We start from the raw sequence: 12,951 nt of genomic DNA, 5'->3' as shown, positions 1-12,951 counted from the left end.
GTTTTGTTCACCGTTTTATACCCAGCTCAATGACAATCACCAAGCTCGGGGTGCACTTACTGAAGGAACTTGGGAGGGTGGAAGAGACCTTACAGTCAAAAGGACAGTGATGGGCCCCGGGCTGGAGACTAAGGCAAACAGCTCTGGGCTGAGCCCAGCCTCCGCACTTTCCTGAGTTCCACAGCTGAGTGAGACATGCAGTGCCCTACGGAGGGCAGTACTAACCTGACGTCATCCTGGCAAAATAACAGACTGAAATACCAAGTCAATCGCTCTATGTGAAAGAAGTCTGAAGAAAAATGTACAGTAGTGCCCAATTTCTGATAAGCAATCTGTCCATAAAGCAGCAGGCTTACAAATGATGCCTGTGCTCTGCTCTCTCATTGTATTTCCAGACACTCTGACGGTACCATAAATGACTGTAATAAAACCTACCCAGGATATGAGAGTTTCTTTTTTTTTTTTTTTTTTAAAGATTTTATTTATGTGACAGACAGCTAGCTAGTGAGAGAGGGAACACAGCAGGGCGAGTGGGAGAGGAAGAAGCAGGCTCCCAGCGGAGGAGCCCGATGTGGGACTCGATCCCAGAACGCCGGGATCACGCCCTGAGCCGAAGGCAGACACTTTAATGACTGTGCCACCCAGGCGCCCCAGGATATGAGAGTTTCAACAAGCACATCAAAAAGGAATTTGTGAGTGAATAAGAATCCATACCTACTAAGCTAGTTCAGTAGTTGCAACCATCTCACCCACGATCCTGGGATCTCTAATAATGTAAATGTGGTCTTTGCAAAAACACCAAGGTCCAAAATCTCTTCCTTCATAATACAACAGAGTTCCAGACTGCTCACCTTAAGTCTGTTAACACACCAATCTTTCCCCATACAATATTCTAGTCCCTATTGTAGACAGCAAAGCTTTGGCCAAACACCGAAAAATCTGATGACGGAAGCAACCCAGACCTAAGATCTCTCCAGATGGTAGTTATAGCATAAACTATGACACGTTGATAATGAGAAACGGGGGAGGGGGTCAGGTGGGAGAGGCAGGTCTATGAACTTAAACTGCCTGGTCACTGTCACTACTCAAGGCCAGTTTTTCACTTCAAAAACCCATGACTCAAGCTGCATTTTCTCATGGCTTTCCAATGTTATCCCCTCCCTCAGCACAACCGATTATCACTTCCAGCCCTCTCCTCGCTACTAAATGGCCCCTTGCATCTCTTCATCCTCTCCTTATTTCTGGAACTGTTCTTCTCATAGAGCTGTTTGCTCCGAAGTTTTACCACAACAGGTGCCAACTGCCTCAACAATTATTTCATTTTTAAGAAAGCATTTTAGCAGTGGCTGGATATCTCAAAGCACAAATGAGTTCTACGGTGTTTGGTTTTCAAAAGTCGCCTGTAGTTTATAAGAGATGCAGAGAACCGAGGAACTGAGCTGCCTAAGACTTGAGGGATCTCAGGACTCAATCAGAGCTCTGCTGTGAGCTCCACTCCTTAGTCCAGACTCTGACGTCCCCGTCTTCAATCCCATCACAAGCCTGCCACACCCGCAGCACTTTCTAAGGAAAAGACCCCGGGATGATTCCCAGTACCAAGGGGACAGAGTTTTCAAGTGATGGCCCCACTCACAGGTGACTGGACTAGAAATGAGCCCGTGACCAGGACAGCCAATGCAAAGATGGTTCAGCAGGGCCTCTCAGAGGTCAAGAGAGGCTCGAGCCCCTCTCAGTGTTAACACTCCCAGTTATGTTAATAAAGAATCGACAAGACATTTTAATTCCTACATTGAACAAATTAACATTTCTAACACCCAAACACTTATGACTAATTATGCTCTTCATGAGACAGTTACAAGATTTATAAAACATATTAATTCATAGTGCACTACAGGCAGAATATCCGTTAATGAGAAACAAATTTAAATTTGGATGATGAATGCCATCTTCTTTCAATCTTGCCAGTTTGTCTCTGTGACGGGATGTATAGCTCGTGTGCAGATAACACTAAGGGAACCAAAGTGAGGCCCTTCGCGCATATGAGGCCCACGCTAAATGGCCTTGCAGTCAACCTCCTCCAGCAGCCTCCCCGACATCACGCGCACTATGCCCTGCTGGCCAACAACAAAGGACAAGAAAATTTAATTAGAAGTTCTACTTAACAACAATGATGATAATTAGTGAGACCCGTAAGTCATCTGAGCTGCTTTAAAGAAGGAGATGTAGTCACAAAATCCTGCTGGCAACATCCCTGATCTGGAACAACCTTGTCAACATGGTACCTGTGAGGCCCAGCCATGGCACACAGTTTGCATCCTTAGATAGTCCTGAGATTCTCATCTCTCGTCACCTGCAACCTGAACGGTAACCCCTGCTACCATGTTTTTGTGCCTCAGGACCAGCGGAGCCTAGTGTCAAGCTTTCCTGAAAATTCTTGAGAGGCTACCCCTGTGCAAAATTTACCCAAGCCTGAAAACCTCAGGGGGTTAAACAGAATACAGTACTTTCCCACTTCACTTAGCAAATTGCCCCCACCTTTATGGTTTTCATGGCCCTTCCTTTCTAACAGTTTTGCTCTCAACCCCTCAGCTTCTCTCTTCACTAAGAAAGTCCAGCATTTGGGGCGCCTGGGTGGCACAGCAGTTAAGCGTCTGCTTTCGGCTCAGGGCGTGATCCCGGTGTTATGGGATCGAGCCCCACATCAGGCTCTTCTGCTGTGAGCCTGCTTCTTCCTCTCCCACTCCCCCTGCTTGTGTTCCCTCTCTCTCTGGCTGTCTCTATCTCTGTCGAATAAATAAATAAAATATTTAAAAAAAAAAAAAAAGTCCAGCATTTAATTCATTATTTCCAGATTCTCAGATGCAGAGATTTCTTAACAGTGTTCTTAGGGAAAAGAAAAATACTGCATTAAATATACACATTGATTCTTCGATACACTGGAATTCCAAACATGTTTTTAAAAGTTAACGTCTTAGAGTGAAGAAAATAAGATAAATGTGTCTATTTCAATTAGGAAGAAGCAATGGAATTTGGGCAGAAATGGCCAAACCTGGCTGGTAGCAAAGTCCTAGGAAACATGGCAGCGGGGTAAGAAGAATGAGAACCAAAAGGAAGCAAGACAAAGATGTGGGAACTCACTTCAGACAATGCACATACAATGTCTAGAGAACGTTGCCAATTTCCCAGAGCTCTGCATTAGAAACTTATCCAAACGCTAGGTAGATTTGCAAGGCCCTTCTAGTTGCACTTTTCCCTCACAATGATTTCTATTAACCCAACCCACTCAGCTCTTGCTTCTCTTGCATTCCATCAAATCTGCATCACTTATCAGAATCATACCTCTGCTTCCCTCTTAAAAATTAGAGCCCTCAAAAAAAAAAAATTAGAGCCCTCAGAGAACAAGGAATTGTTGGAGACGAGATAAGAAGCAACCTCTCAGGAAGAACACTTCCAGGACCTGAGCCCAGCTCCAGAGAAACAACCCAGGTCTACACAGACCATACCAAAGAGGAAACCCAAAGCTCTTGGAGTCTGTTCTACCTTGAAACAATTCTTCCGAATGTGGGTGACTTGGCATTTCAGAACCTAACAAGGTCAGAGGAGAGGCAATGTGAGGCGATCTTTACCTCAGGTCATTCTGACAAATGCTAGTGAAGAAACCAACTGGACCTGATGCCCAAAAGGCAGGAGGGAGGTCACGATGGACAAGAGCACAGCCTCAGCCCTCACCGGGTCTAGCTGCTCAGTCTCAGACAAGTGGTAAAACCTTTCTGGGTCTCAGTCTTCTCCTCTTAACCTGAAGGGGTTGAGACAGCCTCTACTGTCACTGCAAGAACATGCTTCTATAACTGTATGCCATGTGTCCTATAGGTCACCTGCCCAACAGTACCTGCAACCAGTATTATCCCAACAACAAATGGGATGACATCATTTCTAGGCTGCAAGAAAAATAAAATCTGGGTCCCTCTCTATATAAAATGATACATACTTTGATTTCCAAATTCTTAAATACTCTATAGGAAAGAGCACCATCTGAATCTTTAAAAAAGAAGAGCAAAAGAAAGGGTTTATGTTTCACTTTAAGAAGTACATTTGTGGGGGCGCCTGGGTGGCTCAGTCGTTAAGCGTCTGCCTTCGGCTCAGGGTGTGATCCCGGCGTTCTGGGATCGAGCCCCACATCAGGTTCCTCCTCTCCCACTCCCCCTGCTTGTGTTCCCTTTCTTGCTGGCTGTCTCTGTCTCTGTCAAATAAATAAATGGAATCTTTAAAAAAAAAAAAAAAAGAAGAAGTACATTTGTGGGGCCCATTATTCAAAGAAGCAAATACCAAAATATATGAAGATACATACATACTGTAATAGCGATGTAGCGGGACAGATGGCAGCGACCCTTGTGGTGAATCTAGCATAATGTATGAACTTGTCAAATCACTAAGTCATCCACCCATAACATAACGTTGTGTGTCAACTAGACTCAAATAAACTGTGCATATATATGAAGATACATAAAATGATTTAATCAGAGTTAGCCGTTAAAGATCATCTCATAACATCATCCAGTCTGGCCCCCTCATAGACAAGAAAAATTAAGCACAGAGAGATTAGTAATTTGCCCAAGGACACCCAGCTAGTGAGAGGCAGGCCAAATACTCGCACCCAGCCAAGAATGATTTAATTATTCCAAAAAGGTATCCGAGGAGGTTAGCAAATTCTGGGATAAGCTTCGGAAGCTAATGTCAAAGAGGACAGCCAAGCCCTCCCACACAGCATTGCTTACTGCTCTCATACCCAAGCCGGAACGCCAGGCTGACCAGTGCGGGAGGCATCGATCATTGGCTCCCATATTCACTCATTTCCATCCGTGGCAATGGTGGCACAAGCCCCACCCCCCTTCCAAACCAGGCCAGCAGCTCCAAAGGGGTTACGACCTCCGATTCCGGGCCAGGTTTCCCACCTCATTGCTGTTACCGTACCACACACAGTCGCCTCACCAAACCATGGGAAGCTGATGCTGCCAGTGCCAGCCCGCCAGCCAAGCAGCAGCAGCTGCCCCAAAGCTATCACCCTGGGACCTCACTTCCTGTTCTGGCAATCGAGCCCACATCCGTGCCAGCTCAGGGTCTGGCCCATCGTTCTCAAAGCTTAGAGCTGGACAGGCCCCAGATATCCAAGAAACCATCTGTTACAAAACCCTCCCTCCTCCAACTTCACTTCACAACAGACAGCAGAGATCTGGTCACACAAGCGGGAACTAGCAAGAGTCCTCTGAACTGAGGGGTCTTCATAGAGGACCCGGGCCATGCTGACCCTTATCCAGAAAGGGGGGAAGCCAGCAGTGTTCAACCAGACAACCTGAAATCAGCACATCTCTTATTCTGACAGCCTTAACCATATGGTCGAGGTTAGAAAAATGCACAAAAGTACATTCAACTTTCTGAAGTTCTAGAATTTTGAACCATTTCTCCTTTTGAATGTCTATTTATTCTCTAACACTTTTCAAAGTAAAAGTCACCTGTACTAAAGACAAGGCAGGAGCAATCACACTAATAACCTACAAATATCCCGAACTTGAAACAGCATAAACTTACTTTCCAATTAAGAGCAAATCAGAATAAGACCAAGTGCTCTGCAAAAGCCATTCCAGTATTACTATATTTAAATTCCAAGTAAACCCCAAGCAGTTACATTTGCATAATAATAGTCCTAATAACTAACACTGATTGCGCATTCACTATGCGCCAGACTGTACTAGGATCTTTATACATCCGATATCACTGAATTCTTCTAACAGCTATATTATCATCTCCTCACCCCCTTCCTTAAGTAAAGGAGGCATATGGAGGGTAACTAACTTGCCTCAGGTCACAGCAATAAAAAGTGGCAGGGTCAAGGTTCAACACCTAGGGCCATGGGACTCCAAAGCCAGTGTTTTTAACATGACCGCACATGGCATGGGGTCTTTGGTGTGTAGAAGCCAAAACTAAATAAAACGGCATTTTAGTTCATTGAACCACATCTCTCTGCATTTTAAGAAGGTCTGTGTAAGTGACTGCCCTGCAAATGTGCAGGCGAGGGAGGGAAACTGGCCCTCATCTGCCAAGTCTGCAGCACAAATGTCAAGCAGCTCCATGGAGCCCGAGGAGCAAGTGAACCGTGTGCCTGGCAAGGTTATATGTGTGTCTGCCTCAGACTCGAAATTTTTCAAAGAAATGAGGAGCCGAGGAGATGGGAAGGAGAATCTCATTCTGAATTCTGCAGAGCATGTTGAATAAATACGACCAGGCCCACACAGCTCGGATAAAGTCAGTCCATCAAAATAAACCAGATCCCTTACTACCTTCCTTTCTTCACCCAACAGGCACTGTAAGCCAGGAGCGCGCGCGCGCATACACACACACTGACCTTATTAGTATTAGCCTATTTAAACCTTACATTTTTAATTCTGTTTATTCTCTCGTGGGGAATTCATTCGGCAAACATTTGGCTTCACTTATACTTATGTTGCTGTGTTTCAGTGCGGGCGTCAAGAGGGCTTCCTCGTGGGCAGCAGCTCTCAGAGGTCTCCTGCACTACCCACAGTCACGAGGCAGCCGGATTTAGGGCCGAACAACAGAGATCATAAGGATGAAATAACACAGCCGCGGACCACTGAGTGTATTTAGTAGTGGTCGTGCTTGGATCTGCTGCACAAGCTCGTGAGGTTTGAGTAAGTGAATTCCTTTCCTTGCTGTGCCTTTTCTCACTCTTCACGGTCAACTTCCATTTCATAGTCTTACCGAGCACCTAGAATGTACCGGCCACTGTATTAGACGCTGGGAATACCACGGTGAGCAAAGTAAGCTTACTGTCTAGTTGGAAAGACGGAAATTATTCCAATAATGACAAAAAGGCGTGATTTACAGGGGAGCACTCTGAAGGAACACCCACTGAGGAGTATTGTGACAGTTTTTAAACACAGCCACAAATTCTGGTATTCCTCCCATTGAGAGGTGAGGTCTAGGCCCCCCCGTGGGAATCTGGGCGGGCTATGGCAACGTCAACCATTACAGTATGGGGTGGAAATAAAGCTGTGGACTGCCAAAGCTAGGTCATCAGCGGCCATTCAGCTTCTTGCTACTTTTTATTTGCCAGAATACCTACTCTTAGAGCCCTGAACTGTCCTGCAACAAGTCTGCCTCTCCTGAGGCTGCCCTACGATGAGGAAGTCTAAGCCACATCAAGGAACCATGGGTAGGAGTGCCGGTCAACAGTGCCAGCGGAGCCCAGTTTTTCGGTCATCCCAGTCTGCACACCAGACACAGGAGTGGTGATGCTCCCAGGGGATTCCAGCCCGACACTGTGGACCTCTTCCCTGCCAAGGCTCCGGACATCTCAGAGGACAGACAGATCATCTTCAGTGGATCTGAATTCCTGAGCCACAGAATCCAAGAGAATAACAGGTGGGTGCTGTTTAACACCAGGAAGTTTCGGAGTACTCAGTCCCTCCAAAAACATCACAGCGAGAGATGACTGAATCGAGTGTAGTGTACAGAACAGGCAGCCTCATACCGCAAGTCCCGCATGAAAGTAATATTGGAGAGGAGGTCAGAGGGTGGAAAGGCTTCCAACAAATGCAAGGAAGGGGATGGCAGAAAAAAAAAGAAAAGGAATAAAAGCAGCTAGGAGGCACAGGCCCTGTGGTCAGAGGGAGCATGGCTGGCACAGGAAGAAAGCGAGCTGGCCAGGGCCCAGAGTAAAAGAGGAGGAAAAGGCTCAGGAGAGAGGCAAGGGCCAGACTATGTTCAGGGCTTTGGTCTCTTACTTGACAGCAGTCAGAAGTTCCCGAAGGGTTTTTTCATTTGGGTTTTTTTTCTAATTGAGGTAAAATTCACATAACACGGAAGTTACTGTTACGGATTGAATTCTGTCCCTGAAAAATTCATATGAAGTCAAAACCAGTACCTCAAAACGTGACTTTATTTGGAAACAGGGTTGTAACAGATGTCATGAGTTATGATAACAAAGGTGGGCCCTAATCCAATAGGACTGTGTCCTTACAAAAAGGGGAAACCTGGACACACACGTCCATAGGAAGAACACCATGGTGAAAGACAAAGGCGGAGCTGGAGTGACGGCCCTATGAACCAAGGAAGGCCAACGATCACCAGCAATCCACCAGAAGCTAGGAGAGAAGCCTGGAACAGATTCTCCCTCCACGTCCTCAGAGGGAAACAACTTTGTCAACACACTGATCTCAGACTTGCAGCCTCCAGAACCATGGGACAAAAAGTTTCTCCATTTTCCGTCACTGAGTTTGTGGGACTTCGTTACAGCAGCCCTCAGAACTAACATAGTTGCCATGTTAAACTATACAATTCGGCGATTCTTTAGCATCTTCAAAAGAGAGTGCAATGATCACCATGATCTAATTCTAAAACATGCTCATAGATCAAATGGAAATCCTGTTCCCTTCTGCCCCCAGCCCTGGCAACCATTAATCTGCTATGAAGTTGCCTAGGCTGGACCACATAAATGGAACATACGATATGTGGCCTTTTGTGACTTCCTTCTTGGACTTCACATAATGTTTTCAAGGTTCATCCATGCTCTAGAATGTATCAGCACTTCATTCCCCTACATAATAATAGCTGCGTGTATACATTGTATTGTAAGTATACACCATTTTATTTACCCATTCATCACCTGGACATTTGATTTTTTCCGGCCATTCTGAGTATCCTTGCTATTGAACATTCCTGGACACGGTTTACATGAACATCTGTTTCTATCCTCTTGGGCATATGCCTAGGAATTGCTGGGTCGTGTGGTAACTCTACGTGTAAATTTTTTGAGGAGCCGCCAAAGGGCCTTCCACAGCGGCTGTACCGTTTCCATTCCCATCAGCAAGGTCTGAGGGTTCCCTGGAAAGTTTTAAGCAGGTGGGGTAAACGTCAGAATTGTGCTTTGAAAACAATAAGAGGAACCAGCTTTTGTGAAAGAACAGGAGTTCTTTTGGGACTGGTGGGTGTGACATGCCCTTTAAAACATTCGAGTGGAAATACCAGGTGGGAGAGGCTTGGAAAAGCAGCAGGTGGGCTCTGGAGTTAACACTGGACACTGCACAGCCATAGGCATGGCTCAAGAGAAAGTACCGAGTGTAGAAAAGGGCAGCTCTGCCCGAACCTTTCAGGAGCTGCAAAAAAATGAACAGTGGGGTCAAGGATAAGGAGTCTGCAAAAAGGAGCACCATAAGTAGAATGGAACAAAATAATAAAACTGGTGGGATAAGAAAGAGGAAGGTGACAGAGCCAAGACAAGAGACTCACCAAATTATAAGAAACGGCAATCTGGAAAGGGTCTAAATTCTGACACCTTAACAAAGAAGATAAGCGTCACTTTACTTCTTTCTACACTTTCTTATTTTTCCTTTTTGGAAGGGAGACAGGGTAGGTAGTTCAGGGCAATACTTTTAGGCTCCTCGGTCTTATCTGTAAGAAGTTAAACTCCTCGACCTTTTATGAGAACTGGTGAATAAATGCTTTTCAGTCTGGACATCAAACCTAACTAACTTAAAATAGACCTCTGTGAGGGAGCCGCGTGGAAAGAATCTGGTTATGTACTTAACAAGATCCTATTGTTTCATCAAAGCGTCTGAAAGCCAGGGAAGACAGTTGGACACCACTTCAAAGTATCACTAAGAAATCAACAGCGATTAAAGCAAGGGAATAATCGTCCCCCTATACACCCTCCCTGCTGACAAGCAGGTATTTAATTACAGAGGCAAATCAAAAGAGGAGAATCCTAAGAATAAACCTATAATAATATCTTCTGTCCCATTTCAAAATTGTAGTTTGGATTATTTTGTTCCTCAAAAGCCAGAGTTCCAGAGATTATAAAACTCTCTACATATCAATCAAGAGTGTAGCTAATTCTTTCAGGCCTACATTGCACAGAATTGAATTTTAACTTTGTAATTATGTGAGCAAAAGACTCGGGGTTAAATAAACACTGCCTTTCGTGGAGCATAGAAGGCCCGTCTCACTCAGGCCGAGCCCATCCTGGGATACAGACCCACGCCCTTGGTTAGCCCACTCCTTTAAAGACCCACAATTTTAATGCAGGATCAGGAAATGAAAAATTGCATTACACTGAATTACTTTATTTGAATATCACACACACACAATCCCATATTCACTCTATATTCACATCCTTTGAATGATTTGATTTCGTCAATTGACAGAAGAGGTGTCCTCCCAGAGTAAGCTTGGAAAATCAGATCTTTAAGGTAAGTATATGTCAGGCAGAAATCCAACTGATACTAGGACCCTAAAAGATACCTTCTTTTGCTTTATATGGAAAACTATGAAACTGGTTCCAGTTATATTACCAAATTCAATCATACTGGAAAAATAAAAATCATTGTGAGTATTCACTACAATCAGGCACATATGCTGGTATTTGTGCCTGGTATTTAACATATGTTATTCCAAAGGTATTATTATCCTGGTTTTACGGACAAAGGTCCTGAGGCACGGAAACTTCGTATCTTACCTCTAGTGAGACAGAACTGAAATACAAACTTTTTTTCCTTCAAACCACAATGCCAGGACTGCCTCTACCATACTATGCCTTCATAGACTTATTGTGGGAATTTTTAGAACATTATTGCCACGTACAGATGTAACTGCTGCGTAACGATGAGAAAAGTCAAAAATGAAAGATGGCAATCTCCCAGAGGAAAAAAATATTACCCTAATACTTACTTAATAAGTAACATTTTATTACTAAGTTCTACAAGACGTTATTTGGTTTACTTTAGTTTTTTTGTTGTTGGGGAGGGATGAAATTTTTAGATATGGGGAGTAATAAAACAGCAAATGTTCTCAGATGCTATTTTCCACAGTACATAAGAAAAAGTTCTCTCGAAGCCCCTGGTTCAAAGAATCAGTTTGATCATGGTACTTGGAGAGACTCTAAGAGCAGTAACTAATGCTAATTAGTACTTAATGGGGTAGAGCCACAAACATTAACTTATTCATTAATTCTCACATGTCCCTGAAGCAAGTATGAGCACCCCTCTTTTACAGAGAGGGGGAAAAAGCTAATGTTACGTAACGTGATGGCAATCGACTTCCAAAAAGTGCTGGTCGTAAATAAAAAAGACAAACACTATACTTAAGGCTTTAAACTCTTTGTATAAACAGGGGCACGAATGAGCATACTTCTAAACATGACCAATAACTATACTCAACCCAGAACAATCACTGAAAATGCATAGTATTCCAGAAAGCAAAATATGGTTTGAAAGTACTGCAATGTAACGGAAATAATAAAAATAGGAGAGGGAGGGGAGAAAAGCCAGGAATTGCTGAATCCTTACAATATGCCAGACCCCATTCTAAGTACCTTGTGGTCATTAATCCTCAGTCCTCACAATGGGCTTGTGAGGTGGGTACTACGATTTCCCTCCTATGTGGTAACTGAAGCAACATGAGTCACACTGATGGTTCAGAGGATTTGAAACCAGGGAGGCTCCCAAGTCCATGCTCTTGCCCACGACATCACACTTAAACAAGGCACAACTCGTCTTCATGTTTAATCCAACATTACCCATGCAAGATGGAACTTATTTCACCAAGGAGAAGAGACAAGTCCCTTAATGCTTCGCACTTTGCCCTGTTTCCAGGAGGACTCCTTCTGACATATGCCCTGTGGACCTCTGGTACAATACAACGTCAAGCCAGATCTAGTCCACTCCAGCTCTAGTCCACTCCAGCTCTAAGATACCCATCTGTATCTAAAATACTCATTCGTATCCTTAATGGCTTCATCCAACCTACTCCTTGAATTCAATTTCCTCTTGAATACACTTAATAGCTTCTTTGTGAATGAATTCTATTAGTACCATTTATTCATTCCTTTCTGAAATCACGTGTTTAGAGGCAGGAAAATAGCATGTCAGTATTATGTTTATTTTACAAAATACACTTCTCTTTTAAAAAAGTATTCTTGCCTAGCGAGATCTTTATGCATTAAGTCAGTTGTAAGAGAAAATTTATACTACCCCGTGAGCTTTAGAAGTTGAATACTATGTTTATAAGAAATAAAGCAAGAAGAGTAGAAAACACTTCATATCTAAGTATCTCTAAAGGATTTTCCACAAACCAATTATTCACTCATTCCAAACTCACTTGTTATTTTATCAACCTGTGCTTCAAGGACCCCCCTCCTGAGACTCCCCAGGGGAGTAGCTGTGAACAATACAGGTGGAGACCTAGTGAATTCAAGTTGCCAAGTAAAAAAGTCTGCATCACTCACAAACGGCCCACATAAGTCTGAGGTACCTGAAGTTTGAGAACCGCTAAGTCCCCACTATGTCCCACCTTACAGAACGAACGATTATGCAAAGGGCTTATTCCCATTCCCTGAACCTGTCTCCCCGCTTCTACCCTTCTTCCTATCCCCAGAGCCCTGCTATTCCCTACATTAACGGGGGGTTCCTTTCTCAACCCTAAGTCAGCTCATGTCACTTCTTCGCTCAGAACTCTCCAAAGGCTTCTCATGACCCTCATGGCCACAAGCCCCGATTGACTCCCTGCTTTCCTACCATTCTTTCCTTCCCTACCACTCTCCCTTGGCTCCATCCACAGTGCTGCCTCCCCCCACCCCCAGCCCCTCTGAGGCACAGCCTTTGCACCCTCTAGGCTCCCTCCACCTAGACCGCTCTCCTACCAACACCAGCATGGCCTTTACCTCACTTTCTTGGGAGTCTTGCTCCAGAACCACCCTCATGGGAAGCCTCCGTTGCCCACCCACCCCAAGAACCACCACACCTGTCCCGCTCTCCTGCCCGAGTCTGTGCTCTTTAGCACTTATCACAACCTGACCTACTTGCTAGTTTATTTATCTTGTTAGTGGTCTGTTACCCTCACTAAAATGTAAGCTTCATAAAAGTAAGGATTTTTTTTTAGTCT

The 12,951-nt window shown here is 44.3% G+C and overlaps 1 protein-coding gene across 4 annotated transcripts in view; it reads right to left on the bottom strand.

Moving 5' to 3' along the window:
• Positions 1-12,951, bottom strand: part of TSPAN5 (tetraspanin 5) — a 157,551-nt gene that overhangs the window by 112,803 nt on the left and 31,797 nt on the right. The window contains exon 1 of one of the 4 annotated variants that reach the window (XM_008707186.2): positions 4,776-5,071. The exons of 2 other annotated variants lie outside the window; for them this stretch is intronic. In XM_008707186.2, the coding sequence (XP_008705408.1) occupies positions 4,776-4,841 (66 nt within the window). In that variant the 5' untranslated portion in view covers positions 4,842-5,071. Of the gene's footprint in view, positions 1-4,775; positions 5,072-12,951 lie in introns of those variants that run through there. One more of the 4 variants, XM_008707187.2, reaches the window with a different exon arrangement.

Source organism: Ursus maritimus, unplaced genomic scaffold (assembly GCF_017311325.1).
Source record: "Ursus maritimus isolate PB19 unplaced genomic scaffold, ASM1731132v1 scaffold_8, whole genome shotgun sequence".
Lineage (NCBI taxonomy): Eukaryota > Metazoa > Chordata > Mammalia > Carnivora > Ursidae > Ursus > Ursus maritimus.
This window is presented reverse-complemented; position numbering and strand designations above follow the sequence as displayed.